Source organism: Tachyglossus aculeatus, chromosome 20 (assembly GCF_015852505.1).
Source record: "Tachyglossus aculeatus isolate mTacAcu1 chromosome 20, mTacAcu1.pri, whole genome shotgun sequence".
NCBI lineage: Eukaryota > Metazoa > Chordata > Mammalia > Monotremata > Tachyglossidae > Tachyglossus > Tachyglossus aculeatus.
In genome coordinates this window covers 104,851-132,020 of record NC_052085.1, presented here as the reverse complement: position 1 = coordinate 132,020, position 27,170 = coordinate 104,851, and the positions used below count along the sequence as shown (strand labels likewise).

The following is a 27,170-nucleotide window of genomic DNA, read 5'->3' as shown; positions in this document are numbered from 1 at the left end:
TCTTATTTATTTATTTTTTTTTTTACCATTGATGATTCTTTGTTTCGTGAAATTGGGGCTTAACCGTAGCAAGTTGTAATTCTTCAGCTGCTTTTTGCCTAGAAACTAATTGAATTGCTCCTTTCTTCCTTCTATGTATGATCCTGATTCTGCTGGACTTTCTGCCGAACTTCATGACACCACCACTTGGGATTTTGCCAATCTCTTATCACTTACATTTGGCGTGTTCCAAATGGACTTCCTATTTGTGATGTGGTGCTTTAGCATAATGATAGATTCCCACAAGGACCACCAACACAGATGGGTTCACCTATGGGTAGTAGAACAGGCACTGAAACTCCTCAGCCTCCACTGAGTGGTGTGGGGCCCGTGAGTGGTGGGCCTGGTGGCTTTGGGAGAGGAAACCAAGGGGGCAACTTTGAAGGACCTAACAAGCGTCGCAGATATTAAAACTTCTTTCATTCCTAGATGTTAACGCCAACAAATTCAGTGGGTATGCCGTTATAATTTTACCTGTTGTTTGAGAGAAATGGTTTTGTTAATGTAGTCTTGAAAAAGAATCTTTCTTTTGTAAGTTCCCCAGTTTTTGTATCTTTCCTTTCGCCACAAGCCTTGTAGTTTAGAACAGAAACGATGAGAGTCATCATTGTGAACGTCGAATGTGTTTGTGACTTCAGCCAAGTTGAAAAATGCCACCGTGCTGTAAACCGTGCAGTTATCTGATCACAATAAATAAATCACTTTAAAGACTTTTGAAATGTTCTTAGAGGTATCTTTATGGTTTTACTAACTTTGCTGTAACCGGTAACATTGTGTGCGCTTTAACTTAGCAAGCCAGCTCTCTAAATCCCATGCCTTTTAGCTGTAACCCCGTGCAAAGAAGGGAGAGGAGGGCTAGACTAGCATTTGAAAAATACACATTTTTTTTATATAAACCATTCCCTGTTCTGTAAAATGAAAGCTGTCATTGTATAGAGCAAAGTCAGAGTAGGGGTATCAAGAAAATACTTGTTCTGTGTTGAATTTTCCAAATAAACATTCTGATTCTTGGAAAAAAAAAGCTGTTTATCAGAAGGTAAATCTCCTTTGCGGTACAGTGTATTTACAAATTTTCTTAACATCTGTGATTTTAAAATCAGTTTTCTAATAGGATTTACGAAAAGTTTACAAGGGCTAGTGGCTGGTGCGAGTTTGATTGCAATGGAAATTCTCCCCCAGGAATGCAGTGTGTAAATTGTAAAAGATATGAAACTGGGCCTGTTGTTGCAAATTGAAATAGACACTCCTTTGGGAGTGAGTAAGTTGTGGGCAAGTGTGCGCCCCCCACTCTCATAAAAAAAAAAAATTTGTGTCAGATCCCCATTCATTTAACATATGAAATGGCATAGCATATTGTACTGCCGAAAAACATTTAATATGTGGCAAAAATCCTTTGTTTTTAATTGTAATTGGGGGCTCAGATATACTGCAAAAATTGTATGCTTTTAAACTGAAATTAAGTGGATTTGGATCATTTTCAAAAATTCATTTGCAAATATAAAAGCATTTCATCCTCAGAAAAGGAAACTTAAATGTTTTAAAGACTCATATAAATAAATAAATTGGACTGATCAAAATAGTGCACTGGTCTGTGACTGTGTCCCCAAAAATGTTGTCAGAGATTGGGGATGAGAATGCTATGCTGTGCATGGTTCTATGTAATGATTTTGCAAATATTTTCAAAGACCTCGGTTGTTATCTGTGCTACAGTTACTGAGCGGAAAGAAGTAGGGAGGTAACTGGGGGAATAGAATGAGAATGGGTCATTCAAAGAAAAATGTTCACCCGAACTTCTGTGCTCTCCCTGTTAAACTTTTCCAAAGTGTGTCATTTGAATCTCAAATCTTAATTTTTATATTCCTGAACAGTTAATTTTCTCGGGGCTTGAAAAAATTTTGGTATCCTTTCTTTCTGAGGTATTAAGGGCATATTTGCATACATTGTGTTTCATGCTTGGCAATTACTTGAACTGAATGTAATATGGAGATCCAGGTACTTGTAGATAAATATGTAATCTTTTTTGTGGATAATCCATATCATGAATGGAAAAAAGGAGTATGATTTGTTTTAGCGAATTCCATTTTTCCTGTTTTAGCATAGGCTTCTGTTTCGAATTTTTACAGAACATGGACATGCAATTTTTAAAACTCCTTTTTGACCTCAGAATTCATGATGACTGTCAATATAAAGCCCAATTGCTTTTTTGAGCATACTCTTGCACCACAAAGCCAGTGGGTAAAGGGAAAGGCATCAAACTAGGTGTCCGACCTACAAGAGTCCGTGATGGCTCACGTTTGGGTTTTCTTGTTCTTGTGAACGCTCCAACGTCTTGGCGCAAACGTGACCAGACGAGCAGAGGGGTTGGGTTCTCTGCACTGTCAGATGCTATTGATGCCTGTCTACTTATTTTGTTTTGTTGCCTGTCTCCCCCTTCTAGACTGTGAGCCCGTTGTTGGGTAGGGATCGTCTCTAACTGTTGCCGAATTGTACTTTCCAAGCGCTTAGTACAGTGCTGTGCACACAGTAAGCTCTCAGTAAATACGATTGAATGAACGAATGAGGTAATCGTCTCTCAGCTTCACCCGTTTTGATGAGTTGCTTTTGTTCTATCAAATTTTATGGTGAAAAAAATCCCTATTGTAACTATGAAAACTTTTGAAATGAAATTAATTTGATTTTTGTTTTTTGAATCCCCTTTGGCAGGTGTGTTTCTGATGTCATTGTGCAGTGTCAGGTTACAAGCAACTGTATTATTTCTAGCATTTATTACCAAATGCTAGATTCACTGTTTTGGGATTAATCCTTGAGCTTCCTGAGAGTATTGGATATGTCGGTTCAAAAGAGCGCATGGCCCAGGTCACAAAACACTTTTTTTCCTTTTTTGTTAAACAAATGGTCAGGAACAGTATTGTTTGTAAAGAACTTATTGCTTTGTGAAATAGTTTCCTCTTTACTGTACTACAAGTGGTCTCACCCTGTTGTTGGGATGTGGTAAAACCTCACTAGTTCTAATTCCATTCTGTTATGCATATTGAATTAAAAGGTCTAAATCTGAACTTTTTTCCTCCTCAGCTTTTTAATTGTAATAATGAAATGGCCTGTGGGGAATTGCCCCCCACCCCCCCACCCCTTTTTAGCATTTTTTATTTTATGCCCTTCATTATCTGAGTTTATATTAATTTTTTGGATTTGAAAGCAGGTTAAAACTGAACACTAAATTATCGTAACAGTTTGGAATTTATCTAGGTCAGGATCTTAACCTCCCTTCATTTTCCTCTCCCAAATTAAGAGGGATTTTGTGGTGGGAGGGATGGGGGGAGGTCTTTTACCATTTTACTTCGTTTCAAAATCTAGATTTTTACCGTGATTTTAATTTAAGGAAGTGTATATAATAAATGTAAGATAATGGTATGAAGAATTTGCTCCGAATGTAAAATATCACTACCTTGTTCAGGATGGTCTCCTGGACTGAGAAAGTCCTTATTTTAACTTATACCAGTGGTCTTGGGGAGTTCCAAGCGAGTTTTTGGAGACCGGTCGCAGAGTTTCCAAAATCTGGTGGAGGGAAATGTAGCCACGAACTCTGGTTTATTTTTGTCTGAGAGACCTTCCCCCTCTCCGCTCCAGTGAGTCTCGTGGAAGTCCTGGGAGGAAACCAAATGGGCAGCTTGATAAAGTAGTAGGGGTGAGGGGCCGTTCTTAGTGGTGCAGAGCAATGAAAAAGGCCAAGAATCATAGTTATATTCCAGTGAGGGAAGAAGCACCCTCTGTGATGAAGCCAGACTTTCTTCTCTTACCACTCACCAGGTCTCTATTCTGAGATCTTCTTTTCTACTCTCGTCTATTAATTTCTTGTAGAGTAGCAGGGCAGCCAAGGAAGCAGCATGACCTCGCAGAAAGTGCACAGACCTGGGGGTTGGAGGATCTGGGTTCTAATCCTGCTGCCACTTGCCTGATGTGTGACCCTGGCCGTCACTTAACTTCTGCGCCTGAGTGTGTTCATCTGTAAAATGGGGATTAAATACCCATTCTCCCTCTTGTGTAGACTGTGAACCCCGTAAGGGACCAGGGACCTGTGTGTGACCTAATTGTTTTCTATCTACCCCAGTGCTTGGCACATAGTAAGTACTTAATAAATACTACTGTTGCTATTCTTATTGGTATTATTATCATTGTTTTCTAATTGTTTTCTATCTACCCCAGTGCTTGGCACATAGTAAGTACTTAATAAATATTACTATTACTATTCTTATTGGTATTATTATTATTAAAATTGGACTTGAAAACAAAACCACATAAAAATAAAGCCCATATTTGCATCTCAAAAATAAGTTCTAGAATAATTAATGCTCTGTTTTGTAACTCCTCTAGACTTCTCAAGAACACAGAGTGGAATATGGGGTCATTCGAGTTGCATGTCAATGTAAAGTCATGCATGGCGGCTCAGTTTTCTAGACTCATCTTCCAAATAGGCCGGTAGAATGTGTATCAGATAGGATCATCCCAGGCATTATCCAGAATCAGTTTTCTTCATATTTTAAACACAGTGTTTTGGGTTTTTGTTTTAATTCCTTAATGAGAAGTTACCTGTGTAGCTTTTGTGAGTGTTTTTGTACTTTTTCCTCTACAGCAAAGCGTGTCCGTTGGAGGCAGTGGCAGAGACCAAGCAAAATTGATGCATTAATCATTTATCAACCAACAAAATGTTTAATTTCATATTTTTCTGAAACTTGTAAAGAAGCATATATGAGCTTGCTTTCCAAAAGAAAATTTGTATTGTACACCCAGAGCCACCCATATTATTAGGCCTGTAAACAGCCATCCATATTATTTGAGAGCCACTAAGTTTGGTTGCTGCTTGACCTTCTCGAGACCCTGACTCTTAAAGATTGAGTCAGTTTTTTGAAATCATTGCATAAATTCTTGACTCAGTTACCTTTTAGGGGTCTCTATTGAGAATTTGAATAAATGTGAACGCTCGTGTGGGCAGGGAACGTGTCTGCAAGTTCTATTGTATTGTACTCTCCCAAGTGCTTAGTACAGTGCTCTGCATATGGTAAGCGCTCAATAAATACCATTGATTAAACCATTTATTATTTGTAAGAGCCCTATTGTCTGAACTAAATTTTTTGGTTTCCTTCATTATCCTTAACTTTCTCCTAGGTTTTGGTGTCTGTTCCTTGTCTCTAAGCGTTATGTTTCTGCTGTTAAAAATCTGGTAGCATTGTGGTGAGTGGATGAGAAGGTATATAGGGAAAAGTTTGATAACATTTTTATGGGTTACAATAATAAAGCTTATGTGGGATATTGCTGTAAAGCATAATTGTGTAAATGCTCAAAGGTGGTCCTTAGTGCACTTGGACACAGTTCTTGCAAAATGTTAATGGAGAGAGCTCTGCACTGAGTAACTGGCCATAGCGTACACTTTCTTTTAACCTCTGCAAGCACCAACCTCAGCTTTTGAATGGTCTGAGTCATAAAAACGACCTTAGAAAAAGAGTAATCTAATACTGTGAAACATTCTTCCCTGGCCTGCAGAGACTTACTCTTTTGATCTGCCCTAAGTGCTCTGGTAACCTTCCTCATTTATATTACAACTACCAAGTGAGATTTGTGGGCCTCTGGTTGGTGACTACGTGTTTGTCAGAAAGGCTCCCCCAGTTATGTCCTGGGAGCTGCACAACAGAAGTCAAAGAGAAATAACTCTAAAACTCATGAACAGATGGCACTGTCCAAAGTAGCATGTAGGTAGATAATATTTTCAAGATGCACAGGATCAGGTAATTACATGCGAATAAAAGATACAGTAAGCTAGAGGTGGGGTCGTCATTCCTCACTTTATCTGCCGAAACATCACAAATAACAGATCATTTAAGTGAATGACAGCACGGGGTGCTGTCCAGTAGGTAATAGAGGAAGATAGTTGCTGTCCAGTAATAGAGGAAGATAAGTAGTTTGGCCAGAACTAGGATTCAAATTCATGTCCCTGGGAACTTGTTTCGAACCAAGCTAATTCTGGGGGAAGAACAGATGTTCTGTTTTGAACAATGTTAGGGTGGAGGAACAGATTTTGTGGTGGGGTGGAGTTATCTTGGAGGGTGAAATAAAAAACAAGCTGCAGAACCAAGGGGATGTGCTGTACGCTGTGAAGTGGTGTAATCGGAGGGCCGACGTCAGAGCACAAAACCACAACGAATAGGACTTAAGGATGAAGGCTGACATCAAAAAGCAGAACCTCAAGAACTAAAATTTAAGGATGAGGGCTGGCCGGCTAGAATACGAAGACAGCCAACGCCCCCGTGGACTAGCGTAGCAGAGTCTGAACGTGGGAGAAGAGGTCCGTACCTAAAATGGAGCAGCAACCCATTTCATGGAGGAGAAGGGTGGGAGGTTTGCATTCACACCTAACAGCTGGGAATGACCGCAATGGCTTAATGGATGGGAAGGCTGAACAATGGGACAAGAAACTGGAGATCTGGGGAGATGTTTTGAAGTTTTGATCTCAGAGTAAATGTTCAAACTGGAATATTAGTCTGCTAAATTACGTCAGCTTGTCTTGATAGGGAATCTCCTGTCAAAAATGTCAGAAGAACCTTGGTTCCGTCATAAAGACTGAGAACCCACACAAAGGACTGGATTATTCTGACAGTGGTTTGTGTCGTGTCGCTGGTGCCCTCTCATCCCTGCTAGTGCCAGTCTAGTCTTACTGGGCACATGCTAATGGGGGCAGGAATGTAGTCTGAGACAAGTGTAACCTGTCTTACCCATTAGAATGTAAGCTCTTTGAGGGCAGTGTTAGACCTTATACTTTTTCTTATACAGTGCTATGTTTGATTATGTTTGATTATTTAAAGACCTAAGCAGATGAAGTGATGTGATTTGGGTTTTTTTTTTGTGGATAAAAAGTCTACCTCCCAAAGCCATTGTTGTTGAAATTAGAATTCTTGTTTGAACGTTTCAATTGTAGTATTAGGGTTTCTCTTGTTAATCATGGAAATGAGAATGTCATTGAGTTTACCTATAGTTGAAGATTTTATTTCTGTGCTCAACTTTAAATACACTGAATAAATATGTATTGGTTTCATCTTTCCCTTTGCCCAAGGTGAAATTTTCCCCTTGTTTTGTTGATCCCACTTGTAGACATTTATTGCTTTTCTATGATATTTCTACATCCTCACTTAATTCTCTTAATTAGTTTCCCAAAGTAATAATAATAACAACTGTGGTATTTCAGTGCTTCCTGTGTGCCAGGCACTGTACTAAGCGCTCAGGTGGAGACAAGCAAACTGGGTTGGACACTGTCCCAGTCCCACATGGGGCTCACAGTTCTCAATCCCCATTTTACTGGTGAGGTAGAGACACAGAGAAGTGAAGTGGCTTTTCTGAAGTCACACAGCAGACAAGTGGCAGAGCCGGGATCAGAAGCAGTTTCTCAGTGGATATAAAAATAATGGTAATAATAATGGTATCCTGTGCTTACTGTGACCTAGGTGATGTGCTACATCAATCAATCACTTAATCGTATTTATTGAGCGCTTACTGTGACCTAGGTGATGTGCTAAATCAATCAATCAATCGTATTGAGCGCTTACTGTGTGCAGAGCACTGTACTAAGCGCTTGGGAAGTACAGGTTGGCAACATATAGAGACAGTCCCTACCCAACAGTGGGCTCACAGTCTAAAAGGGGGAGACAGAGAACAAAACCAAACATACTAACAAAATAAAGTAAATATCCCTAAATCTTGGGATAGAGACAGGATAATTAGGTTGTGCTCAGTCCCGGTCCAGTCTGAAGAGGGAAGGGAGGTATTTTAACCCCCTTTTGCAGTATCACATAGCATGTACGCGGCAGAGCTGAGATTAAAACTCAGATCTGCCTCCCAGTAGGAGTGCCTTCCACTAAGCCTTGCTGCCTTCCACGTAAAACAAACACCATGTGAGATTCAAAAAATGACCAAAACAATATTCGTGTAACAGTGCAGTGATAAGCAATAAATCTGTTTTAGTGATCAAAGAGCAGTGTAAATATGCGCTAGCAATGTAAATATGGTACAGCTCTGTCATGCTAAATACCAGTCAGTGTCCTTATCCAGTGAGTGATTGAATTTGGGCTTTAATCATTCATTCACTTATACATTCCTTCAATTCTGTACAGCTCTGTCATGCTAAATACCAGTCAGTGTCCTTATCCAGTGAGTGATTGAATTTGGGCTTTAATCATTCCTTCACTCATACATTCCTTCAGTTCGGTTTATTGAGTGCTTACTGTGTGCTAAACAGTGAACTAAGTGCTTGGGAGAGTACTATGGAACAGTAAACAGACACTTTTCCTGTCCAATCACAGAGGGATCGGAAAGGAAGTTGTTTAGCTGGGGTCATTTTTGCAGGATAATAATAATAATAATAATAATAATAACAACAATAATAATAATGGTATTTGTTAAGTGCTTACTATGTGCAAAGCACTGTTCTAAGCGCTGGGGGGGCATACAAGGTGATCAGGTTGTCCCACGTGGGGCTCACAGTCTTAATTCCCATTTTACAGATGAGAGAACAGGCACAGAGAAGTTAAGTGACTTACCCAAACTCACACAGCCGATAAGTGGCAGAACCGGGATTAGAACCCATGCATCATCATCATCATCAATCGTATTTATTGAGTGCTTACTGTGTGCAGAGCACTGTACTAAGCGCTTGGGAAGTACAAGTTGGCAACATATAGAGACAGTCCCTACCCAACAGTGGGCTCACAGTCTAAAAGGGGGAGACAGAACAAAACCAAACATACTTACAAAATAAAATAAATAGAATAGATATGTACAAGCCACGCTGCTTCTCTGCGTTAATCCCCCGTCCCTAACTGTACAGAGCACTATTAGCCTTAGCTCTTCTCCTTCTCCTCTCCCTTTCTTTTACTGGCCACAGGGAAGTGGCCAACGAGTGTGAAATGCCCTGCCCGGGGGTACAGCCACCCGTACCCTATGTGATTCATTCAGTAGATCAAAGTTGTACTTGAAGTTTTCTGTGACTTGTGGAAACTTGGCAGATTTAGTAGTAGAAAATTTGAATAAGATCAGCCACCTTTTCACCTGTTTGAGGATGAGAAAAACGAACAAGAAGTGCCGTGACCTAGTAGATAGAGCATGAGCCTGGGATCCAGAAGGACCTGGGTCCGCCACTTGTCTACTGTGTGGCCTTGGGTAAGTCGCTTCACTTCTCTGTGCCTCAGTTACCTCATCTGTAAAATGGGGATTAAGATTGTGAGCCCCGTGTGGGACAGAGACAGTCCAACCTGATTATTAGCTTGTGTCTATCCCAGCGCTTAGTAGAGTGCCTGGCACATAGTAAGCACTTGGTAAATACCCTTCCAAAACAAACAAAATAGAGGAGGGGAAATCCAATGGAGTTTTTAACTCAGATCCAGAGGGTTAAGTTCTGCCACTGACCTTGACTTTGAGTAAACCCTTTTTTAGTGTCTGTGTCCTTGTTTCCTCACCTGTAAGTGGCATAATTATATCTATCCCCACCTTTTTGAATCACTCTGTCAATTGATATATGTAAAAGTGCCAAGATGGTACCACCATCATTGTTCATGTTATTTATTGTCCTAAAATGTTTGGCTTTCTAATGCGTGCTCATCATATTGAGGCGTTCGTGTGATGCCTGCTTTAAAGACACACATAATTTAGTGACTACCTCCCAACCCACCCCGCCGAAGAAAATGCAAAACAGATGTAGAAAGAGTTTAGCTAGGCTTGTTTTCTAGCTAGGGAAGTTGGGTTGGGTATTCATTTATTATGCTTGACCTGTTAATCAAAGGTGGACTAAAAATCTGAGACTCTCAATCCAAACAGATATGAAATTGTCCTGCATGAATTTTGAATTTACTTTCTTGGTGTTTTGTTTGAAATGATGAGAAAATGGGGGCGAATATTCAGCTAACTGGCTTTCTCGGGACCTGTGACCTTAGGGGTTTCAACGGATGGGACAGCAAGAGCTGCTAGCAGACTTAATTCGGTGCTGACTGAAACATCAAAGTCAAGGATATTTGATGCAGCTGAACAGTCCAAGGGAAAAAAAAATGATTCTTTAGATAATGAGAACTGGACTTGGTTATGATTTGCAACATGTTTGGTACCAATTGGATGAATGGTTAAACCTGTTAATTCCTGCTTTAATTATACTGATGAAGAATGCAAGCAAGCTTGGGTGGGCCAGTATAAGTGGTCATGTAAGTGCACCCGCAAGTTTTTACAAAAGAGTGGTGATTATTTTTGACTACCGAACATTGACTTATAAATAAATATTTTTTTTGGTTGTGCTTTTCTATTAAAGCGTAAAGTGAATTTCTTAAGCAGACCCAAGAGAAGGTGAGAGCAACAAAAATTATTTCTGGAAAACCTGCTGCATGCAGGGTATTGAATGTGCGGTGAGGATTTTAGGTAATATCGAGAAGATGTGGTCCCTGCCCTCATGGAGTCTACAGCCACGTTTTAGTGTATCAGATTTCAGCACCATTTAATTTATATCGTAATTTGGACTAAGCAGGTAAAATGATCTTTTTTGTAAGTGTTTAAAGCCTTGCAGGAAAGTGTGGAGTCAAAGATTGCCCGGTAGGAAAGAAAACGGGCTTTGTATGTTTAAGGAACTCTTTCCAAAGGGTCCTAAATTACACTTCTGAAATAGACTTTGATTCACTAATGTGTTATGGAGCATACTTGACCAGCACTTAACAGTACCACCTCAGGGACTTCTTAGTGAGAAGTACATATTTTAAATTGGAATATTTTTTTCAGACCTTGATTTTTAAAAGAGGATTAAAATATATTTGCGCTCTTTGACTGTTTTCACCTACTAAATACTGATGTTTCACATTGGCATTACAATCTGTTGGGAGACTACTCAATTATTTTATTAATGTGGTTGAAAGTAGCCCTGTAAAATAGCAATTTTGTTTGCTGCTACCAAGGTAAGTCAAAGATTGATTTGTATTGTTGATGTTATTGTTCCATGGAGAGAGAGAGAGCGAGCATGCAACTGACCCTTTGCCTGCCTGCTTAATTAGTCAGGCGTATTTATTGAGCGCTTACTGTGTGCAGAGCCCTGTACTAAGTGCTTGGGAGAGTACAACAGAATTAACGGTCATGTTTCCTGCCCATGACGAGCTGACAGTCTAGAAATGAGCTTGATAGCCAGGGTCTCCTGGATAGCTCTTGTACTGGATTCCATGAACAAATCAATCAATCAATTGTATTTATTGAGTGCTTACTGTGTGCAGAGCACTGTACTAAGCACTTGGGAAGTACAAGTTGGCAACATATAGAGATGGTCCCTACCCAACAGTGGGCTCACACTGAACTGAGAGGTGGTTCCCTTTCTGTGGAGATGCTATTTGAGCATATAACTAAGTGTATTGGGTTGTCTATCACTTTTCAAATAGATTCATATTATTTGGGTCAGTGTTTCAGATCTTGGGAATGCATTATGGCCCCGTACATTATTTCCTATGGGAAGCTATGCTTTAATAATTGTGGCATTTGTTAAGCACTTACTATGTGCCAGGCACTGTACTATGCACTTAGGTAGATACAAGGTAATTGGGTTGGACACAGTTCCTGTCCCACATAGGGCTCACAGAGTATCAAACAAGAAAGTGCTAAGTAAAATTTAATTTTCCACAGGAAACAATGTAATGTAAATTAATGCCCTCCCAAGATGCAAAAAATGGACTAGAACATTATATATTGAAAAAAAGTGATTGGGAAGAATAAATCAAAATACAGGTACATGATCGAATAGTAAAGTAACTCTGTACCAATAAGGCCGCGAATTGGGATATTTTTATGTGTACACATGAGAGGGTTAGCGTGCATATCCAGCAAAAAAGTACTTTGTGCTAACATAGTAAAGATCTATTATTATCTTCTGCTAAGGCAAAAACAAACTGCCGTTGAAGTGGAATTTTAATCTCTGTTCCGAGTCAAAATGCATCATAGGTTTGAGGGGGTGGGAAAGGAGACACTGAGTGGAAGAAGGAGGTGGTTTAGTCAAGGTAAAGCTCCAAGCGCTTAGTACAGTGCTCTGCACATAGTAAGCGCTCAATAAATACGATTGATGATGATGATGCATTGCCAAAGCAGAGCGTTTCTGCCAAGTGAGAGTGAGAGCACGCTTTAAGGCCTCCCCGCAGTGAAACTTCACAGAGCTGTCGTGAGAGAACGCTAAATGAAGAGCGAGCGTTAGAGCGGGGACCCCTGCACGGCAAGGGCTGGAGAGGTAAGATTTTTCCACGCCCAAGAGGTGGTCCTCTTGGAGGGGGTTCCCAGGGACTGAGTCACAATCAAACATACTTTCCCAAAGTCTGGAGCGAACCGTGGTGTGCTTTTCTGCAAGTCCCAAGAAGGGAAAATGTTCCCGTAGGCATTTTGAAATTCTCTTGTAAGATTCTAGAAGGTAGAAATAAATGGCTTGACATCATTTGGAGTAGTCAAGTGAAGGGACAGCCCAAACTATGTGTCAGGTTTCAATCCCTGGCAAGTCATTCTGATTTATGCATCTATTTTGGTCACTTTTCAAACTAAAAATTGTCCGGAATAATTGTCTAGTTCCATTGTAATTGACAATTTTGATTTTCAATTCTTTTAATGCAGTGTAATTAGGGTAAGGGCCACCTTTAGAATTAGAGAAGCAGCGTGGCTCAGTGGAAAGAGCACGGGCTTTGGAGTCAGAGGTCATGGGTTTGAATTCCGGCTCCGCCACATGTCTGCTGTGTAACCTTGGGCAAGTCACTTAACTTCTCTTAGCCTAAGTTACCTCATCTGTAAAATGGGGATTAAGACTGTGAGCCCCACGTGGTACAACCTGATCACTTTGTATCCCCCAAGTGCTTAGAACAGTGCTTAACAAATGCCAACATTATTATTATTATTATATTTAGTTACCGTTAATTTTCCTCACAAACCCATTTAATTTTCTTGAGGAATCAGATTTTAATTTTCCTTTATATACTGCCCTTTTAGAATAATTTCCCCCATATAACATCCATGAGCCACAATGTTTTTATTTTGCTTACAACCATGAACTGCTTGCTACTGTAATAATAAAAATCTCATATTCAACATGTTGAATTTTGATAACTGCCAAGTTTTAAGGAGTGTTTTACCAGATGAGGCAAGTTCAGCAGTTAAAGTGGATTTTGGTTTGGCCATGAAATGAAGGAAAAGCTGATTTCCCAGGTATGATTTAGTGCATATTACAATACGTTTCCCTTCATCCTCTCCTCGCAACGTGACTTAGCGAGTGGGAATATTTCTTTCTAATCTACGGGTCTGTCCTAATACTGCTTGTAAGATCGTATTTCCATTACTAGTAGTTGCTCTTCTGTGTATTTCAACAAACATCTCTTTTCCATGACTACTGTCTCTTTTACAGTCAGGGAAAGCCAGAAAACTAAATTGTATTCACTGGGGGTATTTTGGAGGGGGTGGTACCTATCTGTTTCTAAATGTGTGCCATTTCTTTCAGTTGTGTGTGAGATATTGTGCCATAAAAAAAACATGTTTTTATTGCCCTCAGTGTCCTATGAAGAAGGTTGCACAGGGCCCGGGCACGTAATTCCTGTGTTCTTCCAACCATGGTTATTGGTCATTTTAGGGAGTAATTTGAGCAGCTTGATTTTTAGTCATGAAAGTGGTCATTTGTGACTGGCTGTAAATCACGCACAATGTTCAGTTTATGTGTAATTCATGGCAATATACCATGAAATAGTGTCTAATTTTTCAGCCACGTAAGATCAGGGTTTTAATAGATTTAAGTCGGCTAAAGGCGGTCGGTCCGTAGGGACTGCAACAGTGGTCACATGGTGTAGCACCTAACACCAACGTCCTGGTGGCCTTTTTCTTTGGAGATGCTGCTGGAGGAGGGGTTTCCCTCCGAGGATTGGCGGAGGAGAGTCATTCTGGGAGACAGAGGCATGGATGAATGGGTGCTGCCCTGTCTTCCAGGGGGGTTGGGCTCTGCCTCCCCTGAGGGGTAACTTTGTGGAGGGATTGTGTTCCCTTAGGAAGATGTTGGGGGGGGCGGGGGTGCATGCGTGCAAACCTTGCCAATTCTTGGTTGTTGCTGTTGTGGGAGGAGAGAGGGCCAATATAAAGCAGAAATCTAAGTGTGTAACACCTTTCTTCCTTTCACCTCACGCATTGCATTGGTTGGTGATCTCCCACAGTGGTCTGGACAGAAGAATCACTCCCCTCCGGCAGCTTGGAGCCCCAGAACGCAGAGGGACAGGTCCATTGGGTGATTGCCGGCCTCTGACTTTCTCGCTGCTGCTGATCTGATAAAGTTTTCCTCTTTGGAATGGAGGGTTTCTTTAGGTCTCTGCCTCTTCTCAATCAATCAATCGTATTTATTGAGCGCTTCCTGTGTGCAGAGCACTGTACTAAGCGCTTCTCACTTCTTCCAAGCAGGGCCTGAGATGACCTTCAGGATGGGAGTACCAGTCAATTCTACATTAATGGAAAGAGGGGCCCTTTGTCGTTCCAAGTAATTACATGTAAAATTTCCTGAGTGGTAATAATTCAAATGTAAATGTCACATGGGGATTGCAAGAGGTACTCTGAGACAGTGGGGGAATTTGTTAAAGGAACAGAGGTGATTGTAGAGCCACATGTGCCAAGGGTTCTCAGTCTCAAGGGTAGCAAGTTCCAGGGTTCTGTCCAGTGAATAAAGAAAGCCAAATTCAAGCCTTATTGTAGGTGCCCAGCATCTTCTTAGGTTCTGTTAACAGTGCTTTTTTTCCAGTCACAAAATATATGCTGTCTTTATTAGCTGGGTTCACTTTTTTAATCTTACATAATTGCACCCTTGAGTTTCTCAAATCTGGGGAACTTTCAGCGGGTTTTTCATTAATGTGAATTTACAGAATTATACCTGTAGGAATCTGTGAATTTCATATTTATAAAGAAGTGTTGTAGCTGGAGAGGAAATTCGTATGTCCTTGCAGTGACTCCTACAATTCATCAATTTAAAGACATTTTGATTTTTATTTATTTGATTCCTAAACTTGGCTAGCGTAATTGGACTTACTACATGTACTTTGCATCTGTGTGTACTGTGTATAAAGATGTTACTTGAATTGAGCAGTAATGTACTGCAGTATACTGATAGATACGATGCCGTATATTGATGATCAAGTAATCATAAGAGAAGCAGCTTGGCCTAGTGGACAGAGCATGGGCCTCCCGGGTCTGCCCTTTGCTGTGTGGCCTTGGGCAAGTCACTTAATTTCTCTGTGCCTTAGTTACCTCATCTGTAAAATGGAGCTTAAGACTGTGAGTCCCTTGTGGGACAGGGACTGGGCTGTGTCCAACCCAATTTACTTGTATCTACCCCAGTGTTTAGTACAGTGCCTGGCACATAGTAAGGGTGTGTGGTAAGTACCACAATTATAGTTATAATAAATTGATATACAGAGTCTTTCATCTTGCCATTTCTCCCTACCGAACACTCCAGTCGTTTTTATGTCTATAGAGTTTATCTCCTCTCAGGTGTGAGTTTATTTTTTGGACACAATTGATAGTGCCCGCTTGTTGAGGACCAGAGCAAATAGGCTCCTACAGACTGAGCCAAGTGCTTCATAGAATTTATAGAGTCCCTCTGACACTTTCGATCATGGTTGTTTCGGGTACTGAGGATGACTTTCTCTGGGGTAGTAGTCAGTGAACAAGTGTAGATTTGGTGGGTGCTTCTCTGTTGAGCTGACATTTTGTACGTCATGTAAAATTAAGGTTGCGATAGTTTTAGGGTCATTTAATCAGTCCCTTGTAAAGAAGTAAATACTTTGTGTAAATATTGTAATGCTCTTCTGTTTCCCTTTTTTCCTGCTGTTTCACTTAGCTGTTTAACTGGAGAGCTATTCCTAGAACACCTTTGCCCTTTACTGCTAATGATACAAATGAATAGGGTTGCTCAGTCTCTATCAGTATTCGTGTTTCACCTTGGAGGACACCTCCCTAGAGTGTTTGAAGCTGTTTTTCACATGTTTCCTACCCCTCTATAGAGTGGTGGTGAGTTTAATGTCATTTGGAGGTGCTCAGTGGAAAACTATGGCAAATGTGCACTTTTTCACTTGTAAAACAGTCAGTAGCAACCTGTTTGTGAAATCTTTTTCACAGTAGCTTTAGTTGCTCTGTGTGTCCTCAAGGAGAGTATCCTCAGTTTTTTGTGACAGGCACTAGTCACTCTGTGCAGAGTACTGCATTAAGTACCCACTTATGAAAGTACAATACCACAGAGTTTATAGACTCACTCCCTGCCTACAGGGAGCTTTCAGACTAGAGTGGGGGGGACAGACATTAGTGTCAGTAAATCACAATATGTACCTAAGGTCAATGAAGAGACTAAAGGATATTATGCAGTTTGTCCCAAAGAGAGAAGCAAGGTTTAAGAGTCTAGTGCCCTGAACTCATATACTATTTGGGGATTGGTTGGTAGAATGGAAGTCATGCTCTACGAATGTTTAGTTGTTCCTATTCCAGAGAGCAGAGGAAAGCCATCAACAGTGGTAGTAATCCTCTGAGTGAAGGTGAAGAAGTAAAAAAAAAAGCAGAATGCCTTAAGAGCTTAGAGTAGCCATTCTTACAAAGAAACTGCTTGGCCTTTTTGAGCACGCTTGCAAGAACTCCAAGGTGTAAAACTTGTGGTGAAGGAAAACTTTTACCAACCAGAAATCTACTGCCAAGCCATCCTAGACGGCACAATACCTGAACTTTTTCTTGCATTTTGGAACTACTCTCCTGACGTAGTGGTCTGATGAAGCCAATAGAGTGGTGAATTTTGTTGTTTCCTACTTGCTGGCAAAAATCAAAGGTACCCCCTAGGGAACCTACCCATAGTTAATGTTCAAATTCCAAACAACATTCTTGAAATGGACATAGCTGATTTTTCTCATCCCCATGCCCTTTCAGCTCCTCACAAATGTTTGGAAAAGTAGGTAGACGAATGTGAACATTTCCAATAAGTGATGGCACCTAATATAGTTTACAGCTTCCAGGCATTTCGGAGATGGCCAGGTGTCCCTGGGGCCAGATACAGATCCATGGGTTTGGGTTTCCATGAAAGATCGAGAGAATTAATTAGATCAAAGCTGATTTTTAACAGCCTAGGAAACCGAGTGTCAATCTTCCTGAGGAAGGAGGCTGTACTTGGCACACTTTTCTATAAAAGCTGGAGAGTTGCGATGAGACTACTATACACTATACACAGTATATACAAAAATCCCACCAAGAAAGGAGGGGAAGACGTGGGAAGAGCTGGACTGTACTGTCTTGGCTTAACAAAGTACCACAACACCTAGAAGAACACAAGAGCGGAAATTGGGGCAGATAACCGCTGAGGTACCAAGAAGATGTCCAGGAGTGTGGGAGTAAGGTGAGAAAATAAAAGCAGGAAAGGAGATCCGGGCAGTAATTCAAAGACTCAAGAGAGGCGGCTAGATGTTAATGCAGCTGCCATCAGGGGATGAGGGAAAGATGTGATGCCAAAACCGGACATTACTACCTTTCACAGAACCCTGAGTTCAGCAGCACACGACCCCTCGATCAGGCGGTGAAAAACTAGCAGAGTAGAAGATGGATGAAAACTAATTTTTCATTAGTTTTAAGTAAGTAAGTAGTTTAAAACTACTTTTAGACTGTGAGCCCACTGTTGGGTAGGGACTGTCTCTATGTGTTGCCAATTTGTACTTCCCAAGCGCTTAGTACAGTGCTTTGCACATAGTAAGTGCTCAATAAATACGATTGATTGATTGATTAATTTATGGGAATTAGCACTTCTGGACTGGCAGGATCAAAGGTCAAAGCTGGGCCCTTAACTTCATAGGCCCCTCCCAGTCATGGCCCAACTTTTATCCTCCTAGTAGGTATTTGAGGTAGCTCCAGGAGTAACAACAGTGCGAGCTTTGCCCCGAATCACAGCCGACCAGAAGCGGTGGGAAGGGTACTTCCTGATGGTAATGGGAAGCAGCAAGGGTGTGGAGTGATGGTCTATCCTTTCTAAAATCAGGCCTTGGCAGGAGCAGGGGCAGCAATGCAGCCAGAACCAGCTAGAGTGGGAGCGAGAGATTAGCTGCAGTCTGTGGCTCTGCAAAACTGCTCGACTGGAGAATTCAGCAAGACACCTGAAGGGAGAGCCCTTTGTTGAGGGACGGTCTATATATGTTGCCAATTTGTATTCCCCAAACACGTGGTACAGTGCTCTGCATACAGTAAGTGCTCAATAAATATGAACAAATGAATGAATGAATTTCTTTTAGTGTTAACTTACCACTGAGAGTTCAAAAGGATATATGAGAGAGAATATAAGATGAAGAGAGGCTCTGGGAATTTCTGTTCTGTAACAGTAACTGGCACATCTTGATAAGCAGCAGAAGAGGTGGAGGGCGAGGAGATTCTCCAGGTAATGTGCAAGCATCCTGGAGGCAGAATGGGGCATGTTTTCAACTCTTTAGACTGTAAACTTGTGGGCAGGAAAGAAGTCTATCAACTCCGTTATATTGTACTCTCCCAAGCACTTAGTACAGTGCTCCGCATACAGTGAGTGCTCAATAAGTACCATTGATTGATTGATTTGTAAATGCTCTAGGGTAGTTGACATTTCAGGTCAGGTAAAAGAGAATTATGTAGTTTACTTGATTTTACCAAGGCTTTTGGTTTTGGTCCAAGTACATTGCTGGTTAAAGTAGAAATTTGATTCTAGACTATTCATAGATAAGTGCTCCCCTACCATAACTGTCCCCAAGGAATTTAAGAGGATTTCTGGGGGTTTCTGCTCTTAGCAAACTGTTGTCTGATACATTAAAGTAGAAGCTGGGATAGCAAGCTTCTGGGTTTTTTGGTGGTTTGTGGCAGGGGGGAGGGGGGGACATGGGATGTGTGTGTGTGTTGCTTGCTTATTTTTTAATTATATTTGTGAAGCGCTGACAATTTCCAGGACTGTACTAAGGACTGGGGTAGATACAAGATAATTGGGTTGGACACAGTGCTTGTCCCACACGGGGTTCACAGCCTAAGTGGGAGGTATTCATTAAGTGCTTACTTTATGCCAGGCATTGTATTAAGCACTGGGGAGATAGAAAACAACCAGGTTGGACACAGTCCACGGCTCACTTGGGGCTCACAGACCTAACCCCCGTTTTCGCATGTGAGGGAATTGAGGCCCGGGGGAATTAAGTGACGTGCCCAAGGGCATACAGCAGACATGGCAGAGCTGGGATTAGAACTCAGGTTCTTTAACTCCCAGACCTATGCTCTCTCTACTAGGCCACACTGCTTTTCCCTGCTGGGAGGCCATGAGCCAGCTCCCAAACTGCGGTGATTTCCAGGTTCAGAGTTGCAGCTCTGATTTCTGTAGCCACACATCCTGGGGTTCGCAGACTTGTGAAGTGGTTCTACGTGATCACGGTTGAGGCTGTGGTTCCCAGACTGAGGAGGCCTTCCCGGACTGAGCCCCTTCCTTCCTCTCCCCCTCGTCCCCCTCTCCATCCCCCCCATCTTACCTCCTTCCCTTCCCCACAGCACCTGTATAGATGTATATATGTTTGTACATATTTATTACTCTATTTATTTTACTTGTACATATCTATTCTATTTATTTTATTTTGTTAGTATGTTTGGTTTTGTTCTCTGTCGCCCCCTTTTAGACTGTGAGCCCACTGTTGGGTAGGGACTGTCTCTATATGTTGCCAATTTGTACTTCCCAAGCGCTTAGTACAGTGCTCTGCACATAGTAAGCGCTCAATAAATACAATTGATGAAATACGATTGATGAGGGGGAAGTCCTGCTTGTGGAGTTTCAGAAAGAGCAGGAGAGAACACTGCTTCCCCAGTCGTGGATATGTATCTGGTCCCAGGGATTTCTGGCTGCCTCCACTATGACTGGAAGCTGGAAGTTGGAGGTGCCATCGTTCATTTGAAATTTTCACATTCATCTTACTATTTTTCTAAGTATGTGTGAGGAGCTCGGAGAGGGAAATGGGATGCGAGAAGTCAGGTAAGTCCACTTCTAGAAAGTTGTTTGGCCATTTAACATTGTGGTCTTTCATTTCCTATTAAAACGCGGCCTATTAAACCGTACTCTTATGTGACAGGGTTTTCCAGGAATTTCCCAATTTCATTTTTGTGGCCCTTTCTACTTCAACCAATTGCATGATTTAAATAGAAGCATCACAAAATCTTACAATTTGGGAAATGACCAGAAGGATTTTGGAATATAAATCATGGAAAAGAAATACTCTGGATTTCCCTGGGCTTTCCCCCCAATTTCTACCTCAATTAGTTGGTTTCAATCTCTGCAATTGCTTCTTGTCCTTTCCTTGCTCCACCAGGTAGCCCTGTGCATATCTCCGACTCCCTGCCCCCTTTCTCTGTCTGTGCTCTGCCTTCACTCCCAGCTCGGTTTACCATGTGTAAGCCACAGTGGAGCTGAGGAAGTCAGCAGAAAGGAGGGGTGAAGGCTTCCCTCCCTGTTGCCCCAGATACCACATCTCCTGCCCCTTGGAATTTGCCACCTGCCATGTAAATACAACTGAATATCACAGTCCCTTGACCAGGGAACATTTGGGCCTTGGATCCCTTTGCAGGATGTGGTGCCTTATTGGGTTTTCTTTTCCCTTAATCCTGTTTCGTGGTCCCACCTGTATCATGCCATGGGATGATTGGAGGAAAATGTGATGGTCACCACTCCCTCTTGGAGTCATGCTCACACAGGACTGTGGGAGCAGCATTGGGCAGTTGCTCCAACACTTGTACCATTTATCGGTCCAGAGGCCATTTTATAAGTGCCTTTTTAGGATGTGTGACTTCTGAAGTGTTTTCAAGTAGTTTGCAACATTGGTTAATAAAGAAGGTTGTTTCTGTGGAAGTGGCAGGGTCGTCAGAAGCAGGTTTCAATGTGCAATAAGAAGGTGTAGTTGATTTCTACACACACACACACACACACACACACACACTCTCTCCCCCTCCACCCCCAGTATCATCATCATCATCATCAATCGTATTTATTGAGCGCTTACTGTGTGTAGAGCACTGTACTAAGCGCTTAGTACCACTCACCACCCCAGTACCACTCACCTCCTACACAAAAATGCTGAAGTCGCCAGCAGTGCACTTTGCCTATGGATGTGAGTGTGGAGAATGCAGTTCTGAGTCATGCTTATGCAGAGATTTGCCCACCATGTTATTTGCTTTTTTTGATTATGTCAATTAAGATCCTGCCACTTTCAACATTATTGATTGAGCACTTCATTGACCACCGGGAACAGAGAGCATGTTGGGGAGCATACTGTAGAATGGAGAGAACTTGGGGGCCAAATCCCAGCCCTGCCAATTGCCTGCTGGGTGACCTTGAGCAAGTCACTTTAGTTCTCGGTCCCTCAGTTCCCTCACCTGTAAAGGGGGGCGGGAGGGCTCAGTATCTGTTTTCCCCGCTACTTAGGCTATGAGCCCCATGTAGGATAGGGACAGTGTCCAGTGGGATTAACTCATATCTACCCCAGCTCTTAGAACAGTGCTTGACCCATAGTACTTGCTTAGCAAATGCCATTGTCATCATCTTGTTGCTGATATTATTGTTATTGAGCCCTTCCTTCCTCCAGCTGGTCCAGCTTTCATTGTGATGCCACATTTCCTAGGACTGTGTTTTACGACATCTTTCCTCTTTTCCCTGAGCATATAGTAGCTGTAGGCCATTCTCCTTGTAAGTCCTGCCAGACTGAATTGGTTTTGAGGAGAACTTGGCTTCAATGCCAGGAGACTAATAAATACCATCGATTGATTGATAGGTTTGTGAGCCTGCCCTTGTACTTGATATTGAATGAGTCTGTGGGCACCGCTCCGGGCGTCGGCTGCGGTGATCATCATCAATCGTATTTACTGAGCGCTTACTGTGTGCAGAGCACTGTACTAAGCGCTTATGGTGATGGTGGCGGGCGGGCAGGGAGGCCAGTTGTGGTCTCTCCACCATGGAGGAGGTTAGTCAGTGGTACAACTCTAGACTTCCATTTCGCTCTGAAGCCTCTTGCCATGTTGCTCCCACATTCTGAGTATCTCCCAAAGTGGGAATTGGCCTTTAGCAATCATTGGCATTTATTGAGTGCTTACTGTGGACAGAGCACTGTACTGAGCACTTGGGAGAGGACAGTGTAACGGAGTTGGCCATTAGATTGGGTTTTTTTTTTTTTAATTTCCCAGCCTATTTTTGCTGCCACAGAACCAAATTTTGTAATGGTGTTAAATTCCATGCCGCCCATGAAGACCTTTGGTTCGTTGCTTGTAGGGTTTCGATGCCAAGCTGATGAGCCTTGTCATGTGCCTATAGCAAACAACTCTTGAATGATCATCTCTAGGACCTTAGAAAATGCTCATAGCCCGTTGAATGCGATGGGCTTCCTGGGTGATCAGAAGGGGATTTCAGTCCCAGTGTCCAGGTCCCTTCTTGTTTCTGCCAGCAAGGCCACATAGAATAAATTGGTTGAGACAGAACCTGTTTTACAACCTGTGTACACCACACACAATGGGGAACAAATCCAAACGGGCATCCCTAACTCCGTCCCAGCCAGCCGTGCCCACCTCCACCCAGATCCAAACCAACCCTTTGTGTTTGCCCCTCACGTGTCCACTGCCAGGTTTAATGCTTTTCTCTTCGTCTATTTCTAGCGTCCATTGTGGTCCGTGGTCTGAGCTTTGAAAGTTCATTATGATCCTGGAAGCAGGCAGTCGTAACTGGCGAGGCCGGGACCGTAGCGAGGATTTCACCAGCAAAGGAGATTAGCGGGTTGCCTCCAGGTCTTACTCCTTGTAGGTGGCGATAATGGTGTGATGTTTGAGATCCCATGGCCTCTCCCCAGAGTTTTACACACCGAGGAGTCTGTAATGGTCCACAAGTTTCTAAGCAGAGTGTTGTAAAGGTCCAGGACTCAGCCGCAGTGCCCTCAGTTCCAGGCTGTTGGCCCAGCCAGCTGGCCAGCCCTGCCTTCCTACAGAAGCTGCTTTCCCTGGGGCCAGTTGTTATTCCTCTCAGGGGGCAGCCGTATGAGTGGGGAACAGGTGGAAAGACTAGAGGAAAGCAGAAACGCAAGTGAGAAATTCGGTGGCTGCAAATCAGGATTATTTTCCAGGGGAGAAGACAACTTGGGAGAGTATCACAATTGTATAAATATATGTGGTGTACTACTTTACTGTTACGGTCCAGTCCGCATTGGTTTCTTTGCTAAGTTAGGAGTTTTAAGTAACAGATTGTTTTATGATCCGTTGAACCGTTTCACAGCAGGCTAACTTTGTTTCGTTTCCTTTCTAGGGTGTTAAAATAGAAAAATGGAGATGAAGGGAGTAAAACTTTCCCGAAGGTGGGATAGGAGCCCGGAAATCAAGTTTGATTTTCAGGTAGGGTTTTGTCTGTTTGCCTTCCCTCAGAAGCTTTCTACCACATCTTCTCGTTGTTGAAGAGTTATATGATTCATTTCAGGATTTTTCATTTCCTAAACGGGGAACTAAAGTGACACTGTAGGTAGGTTAGTTAGAGGAGGAATTTGTATTTTGTGTTTCGGGTTAGTTTTGTTCTCTGAATCAATCGATCGATCCATGGTATTTATCCAGGGCTTGGGGGAGTACAGGTGTCTACCAACTCTGTTGTATTTTCCCATGTGCTTAGTCCAGTTTTCTGGACACAGTAAGTGCTCAATAAATATGATTGATTGGGAGACAGGCACTAAAATAAATCATAGGCAGGGGGAAGCAATTAAAGCATTCAGTAATGGGCAGCGGGAGAGAGCTTCCTTATTCAGCAAGGGAAGCTCCATTCTTGAATGCCAGCCTCTTGGATAGTGCCAGTTTTAGTCACCACATCGACAGGCTTGAGGTTTCAGGGAAGAGCAGCAGGGCCTAGTGGAAGGTGGATAGATAGCCTTGCAGGAACACAACTACCAGGTTGCAAAGAAATGCCCATATTGATGGCTTTTCTCTATTTCCATGGAAAAGACAAGCCATGGCCTTTAGGAGTGCACATAAATGCATGCCACTGTAATCCATACCAATGGTTGCTTGCCACTTCAAGCCACTATCCACATGTCAATTAATTTTAGTAATGTGTAAGCTTATTGTGAGAAGGAAATTTGTCTACCAGCTGTTGTGTTGTGCTCCAAGTGCTTAATACAGGGCCCTGCACTTAGTAAGCATTCAATACCATTGACTCAGTGATATTGAGTGCATACTCTGCAAGTACTGTACTGTGTGAAAGAGTACAGTAGACTAAGATGGCAAGGCAAATGTACAGACAGTTTAGCAGGGGAGACCCTAAAAGGAATTACAGGTAGGGGAAGTAATCAAGGGTGCTGGGAGTGCAGTGAGTGCCCAACTGCTTAGTAGGTGGTACTAAGTTCATGGGTGAAGCAGTTGAGAGGTGGGGATGAGAGTTTAGTCAGGGAAGGCTTCCTGGATGAGAGAGCAGTAGGGCTTTGAAAGTGGGAGTGCTGATTAATGGGATATATAGAAGGAGGAAATCCTAGGCAGGAGGCAGGGGTGAGCTAAGGGGTCAAAAAGGGTAACGCGAAGTACCTTGCCAACATGTCAAACTCAACACCTTCCCTCACAAACTCTGTCCTCCCCAACTCTCTCCTCCATGTCTCACAAGCCCCCAACCTTGGCTCTTCTTTGTCCTTCAGACCAGATTCAGTTACTATATCTGGTTGATTTTTATATCCAAAACTACAGAATTCAACCCTTCTGCTCCATCCAGATTGCTACCACACTGATTCAGGCACTTAGGGTAGGCTGTTCCCAAGTTCCCTGCCTCCAGCCTCTCCTCACTCCATACTTCACTCTACCACTTGGATCATTTCACTAACAAAATAATTCTGCCCCTGTCTCTCCTCCCCTCATCGGCCTAGATGTAATTTGATGATCCATTTAGCGTGTAGAAAAGTAGCGGAAGGGGTGGATCCTGGAAATTTTGTATGAGAAACTTCAGCAGTTGGAGTGTGAGTTAAAAGACAGAGGGTTTCTGTCAACCAGGGGTGTTTATTGAGCACTTTGTTTGGTACGAAGAGCTTGGAAAATGCAGTACAAGAGTTGGAAGATGTGATTCCTGCCCACAGGGGCTGAACTCCCAGGGGAAGTTTCAGAAGAAAATGAACAATTAAGAGAAGTAGGTATTGAATCAAGATTTAAATGATAATCCCTGCATTGAATTTGTTTGTTTGGCCAGGTTAAGCAATCAGTCAATTGTATTTATTGACTGCTTACCATGTACCAGCACTGTACTAAGTGTTGGGGAGAGTACAGTGCAATATAAGACACATTCCCTGCCCCCAAAAGGCTTACAGTCTAGAGGGGGTTGGAGATTAGTGTTTTTCAGGTCGCAGGAAACATTTCCTTTGCCTTTCTTCTGCAGGCAGGAAGACGGATGGACCCTTCCACAGGAATGAGCTAAGCTCCTGCCCTTCCTACCACTCCCAGGGAAACCTAGGTCTGTACTGAAAATGACCTTTCCCTTCCTCTTGGGTGGATTTGGCCTAATTCAGGGTGTGTATGCACTGGGGTCTGTGGTCGAGACAGTTTGTCCGTTTTAAACTACTCCACCCTTCTGTGTAGCTACAAAATACTGTTGCTGCTTAGTATATAGCTTTTTGCCTTTAAGGCACAAAGTCAGTTGAGGCAGCCTTATTTTTCTTCCTTCCTTTGAAGAGTTTGGTTTCTTTTATCTGAAAAAAGAAAACAGTCTGAGTGTATTGTTCCAGCACCTGACTTGATGATTGCAGTAAAATACAGAAATCCTGCCCTCCTTGTCCCCCCACCGAGTCTTAAGTGATTTCTTTGAATTGTGTTTGCTGCTGCTTCCTCATACAAAATGAAGGTGTTGAGATGCAATGTATAAATTTGAGGAACAGAATGGAAAAAGAAAAGCCTTTAAAGACTATTTTTGACAGTCCCATTCACCCGGGTGAAATCATCCTTTTTGGCTTCTGTAAAAATGTGTTCCCAAGATCTAAAAAATTCACCTGAAAATGCACTATAATATAAAGATGCGTATTGGCTGAGATGCCTCTTCAGGTGCTTGAAGGTTATATTGTTCTTGTCTTTTGCAGACTGGAAAGCTGGGATTCGTGTGTGGGGAACCCAGACCCGGAGACAACTGCTTGCTTCCAGATGGGTCTGTGAGCAAATAAGTGTTATTTTACAGCAGCACTTAAGAGGTCATTTCTCCCAGGGGAAAAAAAAATGTATATTCTATATTGCCTTAGCAAAATAAAGCTTTCCCCAGGACCTAGGAGGCAGTAGTTTGTACTTAAATGCTGGTTTGTGAAGGGGACGTTGGACGTGGAAAGCTATCTCTCTCAGTGAAACTTGGATGCCCTGGAAAACAGTTGAGCTTAGGTGGGACCTAATGTTCAAGAACAGAAAATTATAATAGATACTCGTACTTACCACTCAATCCTGGATGAAGTTAAAGAACATGTTGGGTTTATTTCAATATAAAATAATTCTCAACCAGAACATGTAAATAACATCTATAATTACACCTCTAAAAATATGTAGCATCCTTCATTGTTTGCTGTATTAACAAGTTTAGCTTGATTATTGTTGTCCACTGTGAGCATCTCTTCCTTGGGTTGTGGGGGGGTGGTGGGGAGATTACTTTTGGGAACTAATTGTGGTGTCTGCCATTGGCACGCCAAAGAAATACCACCCCTGGTACCCCTCACCTCAGGTCCATGAAAAATTAGCCCTGTTTGCAGACGTTTTCTAGTGCAGTCTAGGAAGGTGATATGTGAGGTATAGTGGAAAACAAAATCAGATCAAATAAAATGCAAAACACAAAGGATGATTTTTGTCTGAGAGTAGGTCTGTCTGTTGCAGCATGTAAGGTGTGAGGTCAATCACAGCTGCTTTCCACGTGTAAGCTATTTAGTGAGCACTGCACTGACATGCCAAACAAATGAAAGAAGTCTGCAGCTTTTTGAACATATTCCCTTGTCAGTGGCCTCATCAGAAGGTAAATTCTACAGAATACATCTTTCTGAGTTTAGACGCAGTATTGTTCTTGGCTATCAGCCAATCCAGTGAGACTTAACTGACTGAAT

At 42.2% G+C, this 27,170-nt stretch overlaps 1 protein-coding gene across 6 annotated transcripts in view; it reads left to right on the top strand.

Annotated features, from left to right (window-relative positions):
• Positions 1 to 27,170, top strand: part of PSPC1 (paraspeckle component 1) — an 85,097-nt gene that overhangs the window by 45,148 nt on the left and 12,779 nt on the right. The window contains exons 7-9 of one of the 6 annotated variants that reach the window (XR_005455218.1): positions 23,390 to 23,475; positions 25,481 to 25,555; positions 26,175 to 26,239. Coding sequence is in view for 5 of the 6 variants with exons in the window: in XM_038761963.1 (XP_038617891.1) it covers positions 265 to 450 (186 nt within the window). In the remaining variant the exon portion in view is untranslated. Of the gene's footprint in view, positions 1 to 264; positions 1,081 to 4,669; positions 5,045 to 10,010; positions 10,082 to 14,264; positions 14,356 to 23,389; positions 23,476 to 25,480; positions 25,556 to 26,174; positions 26,240 to 27,170 lie in introns of those variants that run through there. The other 5 variants (XM_038761966.1, XM_038761968.1, XM_038761967.1 and 2 more) reach the window with 5 other exon arrangements.